Source organism: Schistocerca americana, chromosome 7, assembly GCF_021461395.2.
Source record: "Schistocerca americana isolate TAMUIC-IGC-003095 chromosome 7, iqSchAmer2.1, whole genome shotgun sequence".
NCBI lineage: Eukaryota > Metazoa > Arthropoda > Insecta > Orthoptera > Acrididae > Schistocerca > Schistocerca americana.
In genome coordinates, this window is record NC_060125.1 from 513,455,014 (window position 1) to 513,474,939 (window position 19,926).

The 19,926-nt window shown below is 44.9% G+C and overlaps 1 protein-coding gene across 1 annotated transcript in view; it reads right to left on the reverse strand.

The window, feature by feature from the left end:
* LOC124621944 (D-aspartate oxidase) overlaps positions 1 to 19,926 on the reverse strand; it is an 85,586-nt gene that overhangs the window by 48,444 nt on the left and 17,216 nt on the right. The window contains exon 2 of the mRNA XM_047147458.1: positions 8,719 to 8,906. Coding sequence (XP_047003414.1) covers positions 8,719 to 8,906 — 188 coding nt within the window. The remainder of the gene's footprint in view (positions 1 to 8,718; positions 8,907 to 19,926) is intronic.

Consider the following 19,926-nt stretch of genomic DNA (forward strand, 5'->3'; position numbering starts at 1 on the left):
GGTGGCTGAGGCAATTCCTCCCACCCCAGTTCATTGATTTTTTTCCACGGTTCTTTTTGCGCAGTCCGGCCTTGCATTATCGGGCTACAGAATAACGTCTTTTCTGTCGACAACCGTTGGGCACTTTTCAATTAGAGACTGATTTACTCGATCCTGTTTTCACAGTAAAGGTCTGCATCCACAGTTTGTCCAAGTTTCAGCACTTAAAAATGAACGACCCCGCGACTGCTCCACTAAACACACAAAGACGGCTTGTTGGAGTGTATACCCGGCTTAGCTGTACTTCGTGGTGATTCACTCTGAGAGATCAGTGCCTTTTGCGTTTTGAATTATCATAGAAGACTCATTTTTCATCTCCAGTGAACGAGCCATCAGAAAAAGATCCAGTGTTCTGCATGCGGTGGGTCTGTTAGCTTTGTTTGTATTTCCCAGCCTGTTGCAAATGTTCTTGGATAGTCGAGCAGGGTAGGGTAAGAATGCCTGACAGTTCCTCGATTGTCTGACACGGATTTGCTTCCACCTCTGCCCTTAACACAATATTATCTAAAGCTGTTGGTCCTGATCGATACGAGCCGGAACGATCAAAGTTACCAGATCTGAACTTAGAAAACAACTTCTGTCATTTACGAACGTCTAATGCACTTTAATAAACATGGATTTGTTAGCAACTTTTGGGTTGTAACTACCCTTGTGAAACTGAAAAAGTATGCAATGTCGAATGTATGGCGCTTCTGGTATTTGGATGGACATTTCACCACAAATTTTTTTAAAAAAATTAATTACTTACGAGCAAAAAAGTCACGCTAACCTTAAAATATCTTTGACACAACTTTGAAGTACACAATGCGTTGATAAAAGACAAACGAATATCGACATGCTCAGAAACGACGTTACTTTCCGGTCCCATGAACAGTAGTAGTTTTGTGCATACGTAGATCACTTTTGCATGGATATTGATCATGTCTTGGTATTACAATTTAATAACAACAAAAATAAAGTAATTAAAATAGACTACATACTTACAGGTCTCTTATGCCGGGGGTGGAACAGGAAGTCGGCCGTGGCCTTATAATTGGAACCGTCCCGGCATTTGCCTGAAGTAACTTAGGGAAATCACGGAAAAATCTAAATAAGGATGACTGGATGCAGACTAGAGCCTCCATCCTCCAAATACAAGGTCACGCTGTCTAAAACAGTGCTACCTCATTCGGCTTATCCTTAGCGTACAAAACTTTTGCAAATAACTTATTTAACAGTGCCTCATTTAAAGCGTCTCATATTTAATAGCGTCTCATTTCCTAATATAAGTCCCTCAGCATCGCCTGATTTAATTCGCCTACATTCCATTACCTTGTTGAATTTATATTTCGATCACTTTTCAAGACACTGTCCACTCCTTTCAACTGCTCTTCTAAGTCCTTTGCCGTCTCTTACAGAATTAAAATGTCCTCAGCAAAACTATAAGTTTAATATCTCCTCCCTGTACTTTAATTTCTACTGTAAATTTATCCTTGGTTTCGTTTACTGCATGCTCAGTGTATAGGTTGAACAATATGTGGGACTGGCTACAACATTGTTTCACTCCCTACTCAATTACTGCGTCCCCTTTCATGTCCTTCGACTAACTGCAGTCCGGTTTCCGTACAAGTTATAAATGACCTTTCGATCCCTGTAAGTTATTCCTGCTACCTTCAAAATTTCAAGGAGTGTAGTCCAGCTAACACTTCAGCAGCTTTCTCTAAATCTACAAATGCTATAAATGTAGGTTTGCTTTTCTTTGATGTATCGACTAAGATAAGACGTAGGATCAGTATTGATTTGCGTCTTCCTACATTTCTCTGGAACCAAAAATCATCTTCCCCAAGGTCGGTTTCTACAAGTTTTTCCATCTTCTGTAAATAATTCGTATTAGTATTTTCAGCCATGGCGTGACGTACAGGCAACGTTTTGGTTTCAGAGCCAAGCGATGAAATATATATTGCAAGAATAGAATGAATGCTACTACATCTGGAAGCTGCAAGAAATATCCCGTGTGGTTAATCCTCGTTGTACTACAGCACGTGTTTTTTAAGCAGGCTCGATTTTACAGCAATATTTTTGCACCAACTAAACACCTAATTTACGTTTATGAATGAAAAGATATAACCTTTATGGTAATAAATTAGTTAAAATTTTGAACTGTTAGTGATAGGGTTTTAATGAAGAGATTTAAATGATAAATTGATGCTCATTGCTGCTTTCCATTTGTTTCCATACCACACAGCAGCCACATTACGAAAAAAATCATTATTCGGCAAAAAGAAAGAGATGTTGTAAAACTCATGATGTTAGAGAAGGGAATGAAGATTGAAACCGACAGAAATGTGTACCATAAAATGAAGTTACTTGAAACATCGGGGGAACTTAAAACGTTTATCGCGATTTAGTATTTTTGAGCTCGAGACAGACTGTGATGTTTATATAGTGAATGCGCATTGTAAATCTGTTTAGTCATCAAAGAACTGGAAATACTTGGAAGATTATTAATTTGTCATAGATAAGTTGGATTACAAAATTATTGAAAGAACGGAAAACGAAGCCGTGAAAAAAATAGATTGGAAACTTCTTTTTTAGGGATTAAAGTATGGCATGCGTATAACTGAACCAAAATATCAAGTACACTTTCGTTCATGATGAAAGAGATGATTGCTATCATGCTTTATTATCTGTGTATGTTTATTTTACGTAATAACCTTATCAAAATGTGTCCAATGTAGGGTAATTGATAGAAAACTCTCAAGTCTACAGAAGGATATGACTTTATATTTGCACCTGAAGACGAAGTAAGTTCGCTAAATGTTGACGATATTGGTCACGACTTGAAACCATTTTTTGTAGAAGGGGAAGATAATCCTTTCCAGTTGAACTGTACTGAACTTTTGGGAAAGTGTCGTTGTTGTTGCTGTTGTAAGAATGGTGTATTTGAGAAGAGTATATAGCTTTATAATTACTCAGGAGTGAAAAAGGTAAATCAAATTACTTGTAGTCATGTCGTAAGTAATCTCTACAGATTTCTACAGCAAAAGATAATGTGATTGTACAGTGGCATATGCATCACATTGGAATGTAGGATAGTGTCAAAGTTTTCACTACTTGAACTTTCAGTTGTTTTCTTCATAAATGGGCCCACTGCCATCAGCTACCAGGTAAATGAAAACAGGTTTTCAGTGAGGCTGTAACTTAAGGTAATATCTCCATTTGCTACTGGCCAAAGTCAGCCTCATGACAACTACCAAGTATTTGCATATTACATTGGTCTGCAAACTTGAGAACGACAGTAACATGAGAGATTGCAGCGCACTCTCACTTCGGATTCGGTGTTATGCCACTTCATGTTTCTAGGGATTATGATCTTCATGGCAGTTTGACTTCATACATCACGATGAAAAGGTTGGCAGTAATTAATGCTTTTGCTTGCGTGCTCTAGAGAAGGAATAATGGTAAGCTTTACCGGCGTTCAAAGGAATAGGGTGGCGATTTAAACGACTGCAGTAAAAGCACGGCGACGTGGGCCGAGGCAAGCCCGTTTTTTTCTGCTGAACCTGGATGGAAACATTTTCGGATGGCCGAGTTCTGCATTCTCATTGTGCAGACACGTTGGTTGGCACCATTCGGTTGGCATTCGTGTCCAGGTAGACTGACTAGTGGCGAGAAGTAGCCGCTGCAATGGCCAGCGCATTGTAGACCGGCAATAAAGCAGAGGATGGGGCATTGTTAGGCAGGAAGCTGATGGGACATCTGTGTGCGTTCTGCGAATTTCCGTGGGACAGGTCACTGGCGCTCAGGCGTCCAGACTCTGTTACAAAACATATTTGTGAAAGCACGAGTCTTTTAGCGAGTTTATTGCCATTCTTTGGAAACTTTGAAATTGGCACAACAAGAGAGACAACAAGCTTTTTATGGAGGGCTATGGTTCCATCCTGGTCATGTTGTTAACAAAAGACATGGCGTAAACGTATGGGAAAGAGGCTGCGAAACTTAATCTTTTTTCCTTTTCTCCCAATTAACTTTAAAGTCTCTGATTGGTCAAATCGGTGTATGCAGAGCAAAGGGCGCTCTCCCAGCTTCACATGCCACGCTCCAGCTCGTGATTGGCTTGTACTAAAATGGGGGAAGTCTCAGATGTAAATGGGCTTTTGCTACTGAGCTGAGGAGGAAAGCGGACAGAAAGAGAAGATTACTCTTGTACTGGCACTTCGCTAGTAAAGAACTGTAGGTCTCTACCTAACCAGTGAGACTTGTGTCCTTTGCTAGTGAGCCACTTAGAGCCTGTGCCAGTCACCTTCTGAACTGTCAGAGGTACTGCTTCTAGCATCACGCACACAACGACTGATGCGTGGGTGTACTTGAGTCGACTGTCTAAACATTTGACATATTCCGTCACGCATAGTCGTGGGATGGAGTATAATTGGTTTGGCAGAGCAACAAACGGATCCACCTGCACACTGGAATGCACCAGGGTTTCAGAGGCTCATAGGGAATTACCTGCATTCCGAATTAACCGAACGCGAGACCGCGTACTTGCATTTTTCGGGCGCGCGCCATTAATAACAGATTGCGGCCGTCCATGATTCCAGTCGCCGAACGCATCGAGGTGTGCCGCCCTCACCAGCAGGAGGGTAAAGCATTCGCTGCTACGGCGTGGGGCTCCAATCTACACTCCTGGAAATGGAAAAAAGAACACATTGACACCGGTGTGTCTGACCCACCATACTTGCTCCGGACACTGCGAGAGGGCTGTACAAGCAATGATCACACGCACGGCACAGCGGACACACCAGGAACCGCGGTGTTGGCCGTCGAATGGCGCTAGCTGCGCAGCATTTGTGCACCGCCGCCGTCAGTGTCAGCCAGTTTGCCGTGGCATACGGAGCTCCATCGCAGTCTTTAACACTGGTAGCGTGCCGCGACAGCGTGGACGTGAACCGCATGTGCAGTTGACGGACTTTGAGCGAGGGCGTATAGTGGGCATGCGGGAGGCCGGGTGGACGTACCGCCGAATTGCTCAACACGTGGGGCGTGAGGTCTCCACAGTACATCGATGTTGTCGCCAGTGGTCGGCGGAAGGTGCACGTGCCCGTCGACCTGGGACCGGACCGCAGCGACGCACGGATGCACGCCAAGACCGTAGGATCCTACGCAGTGCCGTAGGGGACCGCACCACCACTTCCCAGCAAATTAGGGACACTGTTGCTCCTGGGGTATCGGCGAGGACCATTCGCAACCGTCTCCATGAAGCTGGGCTGCGGTCCCACACACCGTTAGGCCGTCTTCCGCTCACGCCCCAACATCGTGCAGCCCGCCTCCAGTGGTGGCGCGACAGGCGTGAATGGAGGGACGAATGGAGACGTGTCGTCTTCAGCGATGAGAGTCGCTTCTGCCTTGGTGCCAATGATGGTCGTATGCGTGTTTGGCGCCGTGCAGGTGAGCGCCACAATCAGGACTGCATACGACCGAGGCACACAGGGCCAACACCCGGCATCATGGTGTGGGGAGCGATCTCCTACACTGGCCGTACACCACTGGTGATCGTCGAGGGGACACTGAATAGTGCACGGTACATCCAAACCGTCATCGAACCCATCGTTCTACCATTCCTAGACCCGCAAGGGAACTTGCTGTTCCAACAGGACAGTGCACGTCCGCATGTATACCGTGCCACCCAACGTGCTCTAGAAGGTGTAAGTCAACTACCCTGGCCAGCAAGATCTCCGGATCTGTCCCCCATTGAGCATGTTTGGGACTGGATGAAGCGTCGTCTCACGCGGTCTGCACGTCCAGCACGAACGCTGGTCCAACTGAGGCGCCAGGTGGAAATGGCATGGCAAGCCGTTCCGCAGGACTACATCCAGCATCTCTACGATCGTCTCCATGGGAGAATAGCAGCCTGCATTGCTGCGAAAGGTGGATATACACTGTACTAGTGCCGACATTGTGCATGCTCTGTTGCCTGTGTCTATGTGCCTGTGGTTCTGTCAGTGTGATCATGTGATGTATCTGACCCCAGGAATGTGTCAATAAAGTTTCCCCTTCCTGGGACAATGAATTCACGGTGTTCTTATTTCAATTTCCAGGAGTGTATGTTTCTCAGCACCCTGTTCTTTCAAACCATATTTTTCTTTTTTTAAATAGTAGACTGCCATAACCCGGATTCACGTGTATGAAGTCTACTACGTCGATTAAACGTGGACTATAAGTTACATAGAAAGAACTGCTACAATGCAATGGAGAAGATAACTGAAATAAATACCCAGTCGGACGCCTTTATTCAGAGACAGTAATTACAATGAACTCTCCGCGACACATGATGGTCCCCTGGACATTTTAAAATACGAGACATGGTTCTTAATAGAGAATGTGATCACCACGGACGGCAGCGCAAGCTGTGCAACGTAAGCCTATGGAGGCCATTGGTTGGAAAGTCGTTCTTGTGGTAGGGCGCGGTTGACAACTGCTGGATGGTCTTTGTTGCATGTGGTCGTTATGCGATACGCCTCCGTATGCGATGCATACCACAAGTACTCGACGACATTTAAGTCGGGAGAACGGACAGACCAGTCCATTTGCAGAATATCCTCTTGTTCCAAGAGCACCTCCACCTGCTCTTTTCGATGCGGTCGCACATTGTCATCTAAAAGAAAGGAAGTCAGGGCTGAATGTACCCCTGAAAAGATGCACCTGGGGAAGGAGTGCAATGTCGCAATGTCGTCCACTGACTAGTGTACCTGTTCAAAGATTTGGAGTTCAGTACACTCACGCAACGCGCTGCCTCTCCACACCATAACACATGGCGCACCAAAACGTACATGTCCGACTATATTGCAGGGTGGATTACGAGTTCTCACCTCTTGCCGTATGAGGGTACAGCCAGAGTCACTACTCAGACCGAATCTGCCCTCATCCGAGACAAGCATGCGATCCCATTCCTCCTTGGTCCATTCTCCATGCTCTTGGCACCATCGCAATCGGTGCCGCCGACATGCAGGTGTCAACAGAAGACAACATACTTATCATTGGGCAAAGGGGCCATCTCCATGCAGTCGTCATGCCTCTGTTGAGCGTGCGATTGCGGGCCTTGCTGTCATGTTGTAATTCCAACCGCTGTGTGACGTAGGTCCCTCTTGCTGTTGCACAATGTAGCAGTCGTCTGCTGTTGCAGTTGACCGTCGTCGAACACCACCTCTTCTTCGGCCAGCAGGACCTGTGGTTCAGGCTGCTCCCCATGCATGTGAGACAACGCTGTGAGCAGTGCCAAACTTCCCGGGCTACACTCGTCAGACTTCTTCCTTCTTCCATTTTTCCGACGATTCTTCCCTGTGATGCATATGTTGTCTCTGGACCATGCCGTGAAGAAAAATAACACCAGTGTACTACAACTGCTCGCTGGTTGACACACATTGTGTTTTCCAGTTCGTTCGGCTGCCTCATGTTCTGAAAACAGCACCATTTGGCGCTGTAAACAGGCTCACTTCAAGCCATGTGATGTCCAATATTCTGAGCGCGACTGGGAAACCTCTGAAAACACACTTCTACATTTTCATTCATTTTCACTTCGTTGATATGTTACGTTACTTTATCTATCTCGTCCTTAAGTTATGCAGAGCAATGGGCTCAGAAAGGGGCCTGGGCAACGCAGGCAGCTGCAAAAAACTGGTGATTTCACAAACTGGGGAACAATCAAGAATGGGGTGCCGCAAGGTTCGGTCTTGGGTCCTCTGATGTTCTTAGTATATATTAATGACTTGCCATTCTATATTCACGAAGATGTAAAGCTGGTACTTTTTGTCGCTGATACAAGTATAGCTATCACACCCGACACACAAGAATTAACTGGTGAAATTGTAAACGATGTTTTTCAGAAAATCATTAAGTGGTTCTCTGCAAATGGGCTCTCATTAAACTTTGACAAAACACAGTATATACAGTTCCACACAGTAAATGGAATGACCCCATTAATAAATATAGACTTCCATCAGAAATCGGTAGCTAAGGTCGTATATTCAAAATTTCTAGGTGTCTGCATTGATAAGGGGTTGAACTGGAAAAAACACACTGAGGATCTGCTGAAACGTTTGAGATCAGCTACTTATGCTATTAGGGTCATTGCAAATTTTGGCGATATACATCTGAGTAAATTAGCTTACCACGCCTATTTTCATTCTCTGCTTTCGTATGGCATCATATTCTGGGGTAACTCATCATTGAGTAAAAGAGTGTTCATTGCACAAAAGCGTGTAATCAGAATAACTGCTGGAGCTCATCCAAGATCATCCTGCAGACACATATTTAAAGAGCTAGAAATATTCACTGTTGCCTCACAATATATATATTCACTTATGAAATTTGTTATTAACAATCCGAACGAATTCAAAAGTGGTAGCAGTGTACATGGCTTCAAAACTAGGAGAAAGGATGATCTTCACTACTCAAGGTTAAATCTAACTTTGGCTCAGAAGGGGATAAATTATGCTGCCACAAAAGTCTTTGGTCACTTACCTAATAGCAACAAAAGTCTGACAGATAGCCATATAGCATTTAAAAGGAAATTAAAACAATTATTGGATATAGTAAGTGGGTAATTTCCCAACTTCCACCAAAAAAACAAAAAACAATAAAAACAAGTACTAACCTAATCTCTAATCTAACCTAATCTGCAGTGAGCTGGCGGCTGTTACTCACTGCACCAGCGCGGGCGGCGTGTCGGCCAGCAGGTAGGGCTCCCAGAGGCCGGCCGACCCGTCCCCCGTCGTGTGCGGCGTCACCTGCTCCGACAGCAGCGCCACCTCCGCCCCCGCCAGCCGCCGCTGCGCGCGCACCGCCGTCGTCACCCCCACCACGCCGGCGCCCACCACCGCGATGCGCTTACCCTGGGGAATCCATGACATCCACTACGCTTTACACATAGCCGGTAAGCAATCCTAGTTATTAATAGTTAATTTCTCTGCCATACGATAATTACAGCCCATATTGTACCTCCGTGAGTTCGCCGAGCTTTAATTATAAACATCCGGTACTTGCCTATTAAGTGCTACTTGTGACTAATCACAGTGTAAAATCAACGGTGATAAATCGCAGTAATCGCATTTAGTTTAAACTGTGACTTTCCGGTACCAGTGATTTCTGTGAATACTACAATACTGGCCATTAAAATTGCTACACCACTTAGATAACGTGGTACGGACGCGAAATTGAACCGACAGGGAGAAGATGCTGTGATATGCAAATGATTAGCTTTTCAGAGCATTCACACAACTTTGGCGCCGGTGGCGACACCTACAACGTGCTGACATGAGGAAAGTTTACAACCGATTTCTCATACACAAACAGCAGGTGACCGGCGATGCCTGGTGAAACGCTGTTGTGATGCCTCGTGTAAGGAGGAGAAATGCGTACCACCACGTTTCTGACTTTGATAAAGGTCGGATTGTAGCCTATCGCGATTGCGGTTTATCGTATCGCGACATTGCTGCTCGCGATGGTCGAGATCCGATGACTGTTAGCAGAATATGGAATCGGTGGGTTCAGGAGGGTAATACGGAACGCCGTGCTGGATCCCAACGGCCTCCTATCGCTAGCAGTCGAGATGACAGGCAACCTATCCGCATGGCTGTAACGGATCATGCAGCCACGTCTCGATCCCTGAGTCAACAAATGGGGACGTTTGCAAGACAACAACCATCTGCACGAACAGTTCGAAGACGTTTGCAGCTGCATGGACTATCAGCCTGGAGACCGTGGCTGCGGTTACCCTTGACGCTGCATCACATACAGGAGTGCCTACGATGGTGTACTCAACGACGAACCTGGGTGCACGAATGGCAAAAGTCATTCTTTCGGATGAATCTAGGTTCTGTTTACAGCATCGTGATGGTCGCATCCGTGTTTGGCGACATCGTGGTGAACGCACATTGGAAGCGTCTATTCGTCATCGCCATACTGGCGTATCATCCGGCGTGATGGTATGGAGTGCCATTGGTTACAGGTCTCGGTCACCTCTTGTTCGCATTGACAGCACTTTGAACAGTGGACGTTACATTTCAGATGTGCTACGACCGGTGGTTCTACCCTTCATTCGATCCCTTCGAAACCCTACATTTCAGCAGGATAATGCACGACCGCATGTTGCAGGTCCTGTACGGGCCTTTCTGGATACAGAAAATGTTCAACTGCTGCCCTGGCCAGCACATTTTCCAGGTCTCTCTCCAATTGAAAACGTCTGGTAAATGGTGGCCGAGCAGCTGGCTCGTCACAACACGCCAGTCACTACTCTTGATGAACTGTGGTATCGTCTTGAAGCTGCATGGGCAGCTGTTCCTGTACACGCCACCCAAGCTCTGTTTGACTCAATGCCCAGGCGTATCAAGGCCGTTATTACCGCCAGAGGTGGTTGTTCTGGGTACTGATTTCTCAGGATCTATGCACCCAAATTGCGTGAAAATGTAATCACATGTCAGTTCTAGTATAATATATTTGTCCAATGAATACCCGTTTACCATTTGCATTTCTTCTTAGTGTAGCAATTTTAATGGGCAGTAGTGTACTTGTTGGTAACTGAGATTTTTAGTTTTCATTTGCCACAGTTTAAAATCGCATTTTCCGAACTCGCAACTTGTATCCCTCCGCAACGTTAAAATCTGATTTCTACGCTTTGTCGCCGTAGATGTATCGCTGTGAATAGTACAGTTAGCAACCAAGAGGCAAGTACCGAATGTTTATAATTTTAGTGAAGCTGCTCACAAAGGTCCAATACAGGGTGTAATTATCGTATGGCAGCGAAACTTGGTAGATATGCTAATGTGTTAATGCAGATCTAATTTACGCTGACAAACAAATTACTGCCAACCGTGGCTGCCAGGTGCAAATATGGCTCTGTACACTGTTTGTATGAGGATATGGTATCCTCGCTGTCATAACGCGAGTGAACGTTACGGCTGTCGAGAAGAAAGACCGTGTGCTGCTAGTGAAACTGTTTTATGTCAACGGCTGCAATTATAATGCTGCATTGGGACAGTGGGAAAGGTCTGAGGAGGGCCCAATGTCAGGAAATGGTTTAAAGAGGGTGATAATGGAATTTGAAAACACAGGTGGGCCCGGTGTGGCACCTGGAAGAGGAAGGTGTCCCATCCCACTGGAAGTTATTGAAAAGGATGCTGTTGTTGTAACTGACCATGCACCATGTGCCCCAGGCAGTGCAAGTGCTCGCTCAGTGTCACGAGAGCTGTCCAATCGTTGATCAACAGTACTGAAAATCTTACAGTCTATTTTACACTGGTACCCGTGCGAGATCCAGACGATGCAGCAATTGAAACCTCATGATCTGCAGCAACGTTCTGAATTTGCTCTTCGGTTTTTGTCACGGATCGAAGTGGATGACCCTTGGCTGGGCATTATTCTATGGAGTAACGAAGCACATGTAAATGTAAAGTGACTGAAATGCAGTTATACCTGCATATCTTTAATACACAGTTTGTACACAATCACCAGTTACTTTTCAACACAATGTATTCATAGGTTGACTAGTGCCCTATCATGACTATTTCCATCAGGAGAATGGCAATGTGGAAATGCTCTCTTTCAAGTACTTGATGGAGCTATTTACAGGTGCAAACATTACTTACCTGTGCAGCCTGCATGGTTGTCAGATGTCATTTGTTCTAAGTTTAGAACTCAAGATGAGGCCTTGTCAAATCCGCAATGGAAGGACTGAAGATCTCAAACTGTATCGGTATCATATTTCCAATGATGTCACTGACAACATCAGATCAAAAATGGCGACATCAGATTACAGACCCTGGGAGACAGAAGAACTCGCAATGTTGCTAGTCGAAAATATTTCTTCCAATTTACAGGTTCACTCTTACCGAAAAAAGCAGCAACCGAACACTTTTAATAATACTGTTAATTCACATAAATAATGGCAATACAAGCTTCGAACAGAGACTTTCATCAACAGATGGTTGTTCACAGTCCGCATCTCGTGGTCGTGCGGTAGCGTTCTCGCTTCCCGCGCCCGGGTTCGATTCCCGGCGGGGTCAGGAATTTTCTCTGCCTCATGATGACTGGGTGTTGTGTGATGTCCTTAGGGTCGTTAAGTTTAAGTAGTTCTAAGTTCTAGGGGACTGATGACCATAGATGTTAAGTCCCATCGTGCTCAGAGTCATTTGAACCTTTTTTTTATTGTTCACACTGACGTAAACATTTGTTGTTGTTTACATTAATTCTTACTTTTCATTCCCCCATGTGATGAAAATTAGCCGCGCGGGATTCGCCGAGAGGTCTACGCGCTGCAGTCATGGACTGTGCGGCTGATCACGGCGGAGGTTCGAGTCCTCCCTCGGGCATGGGTGTGTGTGTGTTTGTCTTTAGGATAATTTAGGTTAAGTAGTGTGTAAGCTTAGGGACTGATGACCTTAGCAGTTAAGTCCCATAAGATTTCACACATATTTGAAAATTTTTTTGGTGAAAATTTCTTAGGGCATTGATGTCCTACAAACAAATCACAGTGTGAAAAACGGCTTATTTAATTGTAATTGTACCTAGTAGTGATTGAAAATAATATTAACAAATCATGTAAGTCAAACTGTTTTAGTTTTAGGATACTTACATCGAAGATGTCGAGTCATTATCTCCCATTACGATTCAATGATAATTGTGTAAGTAGGCTGTTTATGTTTTTATGTTGGTAACGCCACGTAGTGCTCCGTACGAAAATAGCTGACTGCGCTTTGTGCAGTCTGTGGCTGGTTGGACTCACTGTTGAAATATTCGCTAGTGTAGTGTTGGGCAGTTGGATGTGAACAGGACGTAGCGTTGGGCAGTTTGAGGTGAGCTGCCAGCAGAGGTTACTATGAGCGGACGATCTGGACGTGTGTCCATCATAAAAAGGAAATTTGTAAGACTGGATGTCACGAACTGATATATATTATGACTTTTGAACATCATTAAAGTAAATACACTCCTGGAAATTGAAATAAGAACACCGTGAATTCATTGTCCCAGGAAGGGGAAACTTTATTGACACATTCCTGGGGTCAGATACATCACATGATCACACTGACAGAACCACAGGCACATAGACACAGGCAACAGAGCATGCACAATGTCGGCACTAGTACAGTGTATATCCACCTTTCGCAGCAATGCAGGCTGCTATTCTCCCATGGAGACGATCGTAGAGATGCTGGATGTAGTCCTGTGGAACGGCTTGCCACGCCATTTCCACCTGGCGCCTCAGTTGGACCAGCGTTCGTGCTGGACGTGCAGACCGCGTGAGACGACGCTTCATCCAGTCCCAAACATGCTCAATGGGGGACAGATCCGGAGATCTTGCTGGCCAGGGTAGTTGACTTACACCTTCTAGAGCACGTTGGGTGGCACGGGATACATGCGGACGTGCATTGTCCTGTTGGAACAGCAAGTTCCCTTGCCGGTCTAGGAATGGTAGAACGATGGGTTCGATGACGGTTTGGATGTACCGTGCACTATTCAGTGTCCCCTCGACGATCACCAGTGGTGTACGGCCAGTGTAGGAGATCGCTCCCCACACCATGATGCCGGGTGTTGGCCCTGTGTGCCTCGGTCGTTTGCAGTCCTGATTGTGGCGCTCACCTGCACGGCGCCAAACACGCATACGACCATCATTGGCACCAAGGCAGAAGCGACTCTCATCGCTGAAGACGACACGTCTCCATTCGTCCCTCCATTCACGCCTGTCGCGACACCACTGGAGGCGGGCTGCACGATATTGGGGCGTGAGCGGAAGACGGCCTAACGGTGTGCGGGACCGTAGCCCAGCTTCATGGAGACGGTTGCGAATGGTCCTCGCCGATACCCCAGGAGCAACAGTGTCCCTAATTTGCTGGGAAGTGGCGGTGCGGTCCCCTACGGCACTGCATAGGATCCTACGGTCTTGGCGTGCATCCGTGCGTCGCTGCGGTCCGGTCCCAGGTCGACGGGCACGTGCACCTTCCGCCGACCACTGGCGATAACATCGATGTACTGTGGAGACCTCACGCCCCACGTGTTGAGCAATTCGGCGGTACGTCCACCCGGCCTCCCGCATGCCCACTATACGCCCTCGCTCAAAGTCCGTCAACTGCACATACGGTTCACGTCCACGCTGTCGCGGCATGCTACCAGTGTTAAATACTGCGATGGAGCTCCGTATGCCACGGCAAACTGGCTGACACTGACGGCGGCGGTGCACAAATGCTGCGCAGCTAGCGCCATTCGACGGCCAACACCGCGGTTCCTGGTGTGTCCGCTGTGCCGTGCGTGTGATCATTGCTTGTACAGCCCTCTCGCAGTGTCCGGAGCAAGTATGGTGGGTCTGACACACCGGTGTCAATGTGTTTTTTTTCCATTTCCAGGAGTGTACAATGTTTGTTCTCTATCAAAATCTTTCATTTGCTAACTATATGCCTATCAGTAGTTAGTGCCTTCAGTAGTTAGAATCTTTTATTTAGCTGGCAGTATTGGTGCTCTCTGTATTGCAGTAGTTCGAGTAACGAGGAGTTTTGCGAGATAAGTGATTCATGAAGGGTATAGGTTATTGTTAGTCAGGGCTATTCTTTTGTAGGGATTACTGAAAGTCAGATTGCGTTGCGCTAAAATATTGTGTGTCAGTTTAGAAATGATCAGAATAAGTAAAGAGAAAACAGTATCAGTAAATTTAGTTTTGCTCAGCTCTTTGAAAATCAAATAATTTAAGAGTTTTTCCAGCACTGTCATTCTTAATTTTCAAAGGGGAAGTTTCAACTACTAACATACAAAATACAGTTTGAATCTTGCAGAGAAGAAAATAGCAACCGACATTTTTAATAACGTTATTTATCACACAAATACCGCTGTTACATGTTTGGAACCGACAGGTTCTTCATCGGATGGCTGTTTACGTTAACAAACACATTTGTTGTTGTTTATATTAGTTTTCGCTTTTTATTCCCCCTAATGGCCAAAATTCCTTGGTCAGCATTGCAGCGTAATGATGGAGGGGGGGGGGGGTCTTTTCATGTAAGTAATCTAATACTAAATTAGTTTCACTTCAGTGATTTGTTTACATTTTTTTCCAATCGCTATTAGGTACAATTACAGGTATGCAGGCTATTTCTCACTCTGGGGTTTGGTTGCAGACTATCACGACCCCAAGGAACTTCAGCACAAGGGGGAATAAAAGGTGAAAATTAATGTAAACAACAAGAAATGTGTATCGTTACTTGAACAGCCTTCTGATGCTGAGCCTGTTGTCTCGAAACCGGTATTGACGCTGTTTATATCAATAAACGGCATTATTAAAAGTGGCTGGTTGTTTTTCTTCTGTACAAGAATAAACATGTATTTTGTTCACAACCATGGTTTCAAAATGTAGTTTTCGACTAAATAGGACATAGTTCTTCCAGTGTCCATAATGCTGCTGTCACTCACACCTTCCCAACACTGCTCACCTCAGAACTGTTTTTAATATGCTTTAAATTCAGCTTGTATTACGTTCTAATCAATTGGATCACTAATAGACTTAGATATGCCATCCATAAAATCTGCGTGTATGGAATGTATTTATATGAGTAATATGGTAGGTATGATGAAGAGGAGGAGGTCCCATACTCGTAGAAGCGTAGGGGACGATGCGGGAGACCCGCACCGCCTACTAGGCAAGGTCCTAGCGGAGGTGGTTTGCCATTGCCTTCCTCCGACCGTAATGGGGATGAATGATGATGATGAAGACGCTACAACAACACCCAGTCATCTCGAAGCAGGAAAAATCCCTGACCCCTTGCGCGTGAAGCGAGAACGCTACCGCAAGACCACGAGCTGCGGACAGACTTAGGTATAACACACATAAATTCAGTTGTACACTTACCTAACTACTCCTCCTCCTTCTCTTCCTACTCATGAGCACATTCTTAACAACATCATCAAAGAGTACTTTATCATGTGCTCCTCTCGACTGAGTTAGCTCACTGTAATTCATATTGATGGCCGCTGTGGCCGTGCGGTTCTAGGCGCTTCAGTCTGGAACCGCGTGGTCGCTACGATCGCAGGTTCGAATCCTGCCTCAGGCATGAATGTGTGCGATGTCCTTAGGTTAGTTAGGTTTAAGTAGTTCTAAGTTCTAGGGGACTGATGACCACAGATGTTAAGTCCCATAGTGCTCAGAGCCATTTGATTTTGTAATTCATATTGCAGCAAACAAGAAGCAGATTCACGGCATTTAGACGCTTTAAATACAGGCACTGTGCTGGGTCTTTCGATGTTACCCTCAATTTATCGTACCCAAACATGCTGATGAATGCACAGATGCTACTGCCGAAAATATGAATGTCCTTAGGAACGAATTGCAATTGGTTGTTATGCAGTCTTCATTGTATTTCAGCTTGCAGCACAGTTGATCGCACTCAACATCAGTGGAGTGCATCACCATATCATCACTTTAGCAGGGAAACGACATAGTGCCACATCACAGGTTCCGGCAATTGTTGTATTATGACCTTGGTTATCGGCAGACTGGTTTAGTGTGTTTCGTCCGACTGTTGTCTTCGACAAGCAGAGGGGTGTGGTTCATTTTCTGGTGGCTGAGAAAGTTGCAGTACGTGAAATTCATCGTCTCATGTCTGTTGTATATGGTAAACACGGCATACACCTGACATGTGTGCAAGAGTGGCAAAAGAGATTCTGGGAAGGACATATTTCACTTCAAGTGATCCATACCCAGGACAGACCCATAGAGCCATTGCTCCTGATGTGGTGGAGCGGACTGATGGTCTTCTAGAGAGAGACTGACGAATAATGGAGGATGAAATTCGTTTTCAGGCCTGCATTAACCATGAATCTGTACATGCCATCATCAAAGACCACTTGCATTGCTGCAAAATTTCTGCATAGTGGGTGGCACATCACCTGACACAGGGACAAAAGATGAACTGAATAGCGTCGAGTCTGAGTCATCTGTTGCAGTACCACGAGGGACTGCATGTGATTCTGTCCTGTATCATACAAGGGATGAAACGTGGTGCCACCATTTCGAGACCAAGGGCAAACAGCAAAGTCAACAAGACGACTTGCTGTAAGGTCCTGATGATCTTCGTCTTCAACTGCAGGGGCACTCTGCTCATCGTGTTCCAAGAGCATGAAACCACAATCATAGCACAGTGCTATGAAGACAATTTGAAGAAACTGTGATTTGCACGATAATGTCCTCCCCCACACTGCCAGTCGGATGAAAGCTATGGTTCAACGATTTGATTGGGAAACGCTGAAACTTCCATACAGCTTGGATCTATTACCATGTGATTTTCACATCTTTGACAACATTAAGAAATACATGCATGGACGTCAGTTTCAATCAGGTGAGGAAGAGCAAGAGTGGGTGCGATTGTGGATTCGTCAGCAGACGACTGTACTCTAAAAAACAGGGATTGATTGTCTCGTCTGCCAGTGGGGTAAATGTATTAATGTGTGTGTGATTACTTTTGAATGGAGAGCAGTCAGATGATAATCGAACACCAGCAACAAAGGGACCATGGAATGGTTCCATTCAAAAGTAAACCGATGGTGCTGTGAATGGGTGGTGAGGGGGGAAGGGTAGGTGACTGCTATGCCATGGAAATTTGGAGAAGTATTTTGGATTGACAACATTGTAGGTTGTACCCATATCCCCTGGTCCACTGTCTTGAATCACCTTCTCGGATTCTGAGGTCATCATTGACGTCACTGGAAATCTGACAATCATGTAGACTGTGCCAATATGACGAGACCTGCCATCTTGGATTCGACAAATCGTTATCTTGGATTCTAAACACAGAACACATGAGATCTGAAAATCATACGTGGAGTGAATGCTACTGACTATAAATAGTTGTCACAACTATTACGTAGACACCAGACTACTTGGTGGTTGTCCATGAACACTCAAACTGTGGAATAAAGATATATAACAGCATTCCAACCAGTTTACATTTAAATATCTGAGGTATAACATCACATTACCGTACATCCTAAAGTTCGTAAATGACGCCACACATCGTCATGTTACAGAAAAATTGTAACTGGATACCCCATGTCGCAGGGAAACTGGAACAAAAAACTTGTATTACTGTAAAACTGAAACAAAATACCTCACATTACTGTAAAACTGGAACAAAATACCTCATGTAACAGCAAAATTGTAACGAAATACCCCATGTAACAGAAAAATTGTTGCAAATTGTCACATGTTACAGTGAAATTGTAACAACCCATCCCATGTTACAGTAGAATTGTAACAAAATGCTCCATGTTACAGTAACCATGGATCAAAATGGCCCTATTATAGCAAAGTTGTAACGAAATATTCCATATATCGCTGTATGGTTTGTTCACTTCCTGTCCTGTCCCACTACATTTGTTGACACCATTCTCCAGTAGGTGTACAAGGCTATCACCTTCATGCCATAGATGTGTGCAGCAATCTTCTTTAACAGTTTCGACATCACGCAGTACTGATCGCTCCAGTGTTGACAGTGAAGTCTCCCTATGAGATACATATTCCTTGAAGGTTATGTGGCATCGATGGCAGTATGGCCCTGTGATTTTTCTTCATTCATTGATTTCGGCACAAACGTCCACGATATCGACACAAAATTCGTTGATTTTGAAGCAGAATTTTGCGATTTCGACAAAAAATTCACTGATATAAGTACCAAATTCGTTGATTTTGTTGTCATTCCACTCGTAAATGGAATGAAGGGAGAATGACTACGTGCTCCTGTATAAGCCTGGATTCGTCCACTCTTCGTTATCACTGCGTGTGATGTCCATTCACAGCAGTAAATCAGATATGATTTAAGATTCCAGTACAAACGATTCCACTTTGCTCACAATATTTCGATAACTGGCTTAGTCATCTTCTTAATGTGCTCCAACCAGCAGTTTCTAGGCATGTCCGCTCCTAGTACATTAGTTGGGTATTTTCAGGCTGCAGGCTATAGAATTAATAGTCTGTGTGAGACTACTCGTGAAAAGCTCTGATGTTTCATGGCCGGCCGTTGTAGCCGAGCGGTTCTAGGCGCTTCAGTCTGGCACCCCACGACCGCTACGGTCGCAGGTTCGAATCCTGCCTCGGGCATGGATGTGTCTGTGATGTCCTTAGGTTAGTTAGGTTTAAGTAGTTCTAAGTTCTAGGGGACTGATGACCTGAGATGTTAAGTCCCATAGTGCTCAGAGCCATTTGAACCATTTTTTGATGTTTCATGTATTAATAGTGGACAAGATTCTGAATGGGAAAGTATTGATACTATTGAAGTGTATTACAGTTTGATCACTAAGAGCATATGCTACATTGCTCCCTTCACTTGTGCCACTAACTATACTACCCACCTAGGGGTCTCATCGGATATGAGTAATGATAAATTTTTGTTGTGCCAAGACCTACCAACGGGAAAAAATCCGTGTTAGTTAAAGAATAATTCTTACACCTATCAAAAATTGTGTGGTCGTTGCAGTACAGCTAGCTGGGAATCTACTCCATTCTGTGGTATGAAGCTACTACTGCTGCTATTACTACTACTACAGCTAGTTGAATCTATTTTAAATCTACTACTACGTTACTGAATGCACCACAATGAACACCTGTCTTTATGAAAATTTCTGAGCGCGTTTTCCCTAAGGGACTATTGCACTGGAGTCTCATCTGACTAAAGTTTCCTCCTCTTCTGGTATCTATGTTGCTCTCCAAGAATCACATATCACTGACGACGCATTATCCAACAATTCAAGATTACTGCGCATTCTGTCGGATGATTAAGAACATCGAAACTGCTGAACAAGATCTTGACAGAAATTTTGTAAACAATTGGTGCCACGTACCTCCGGAAACCTACCAGAGTGTTGCAGAATCGCCATTGTATGTAT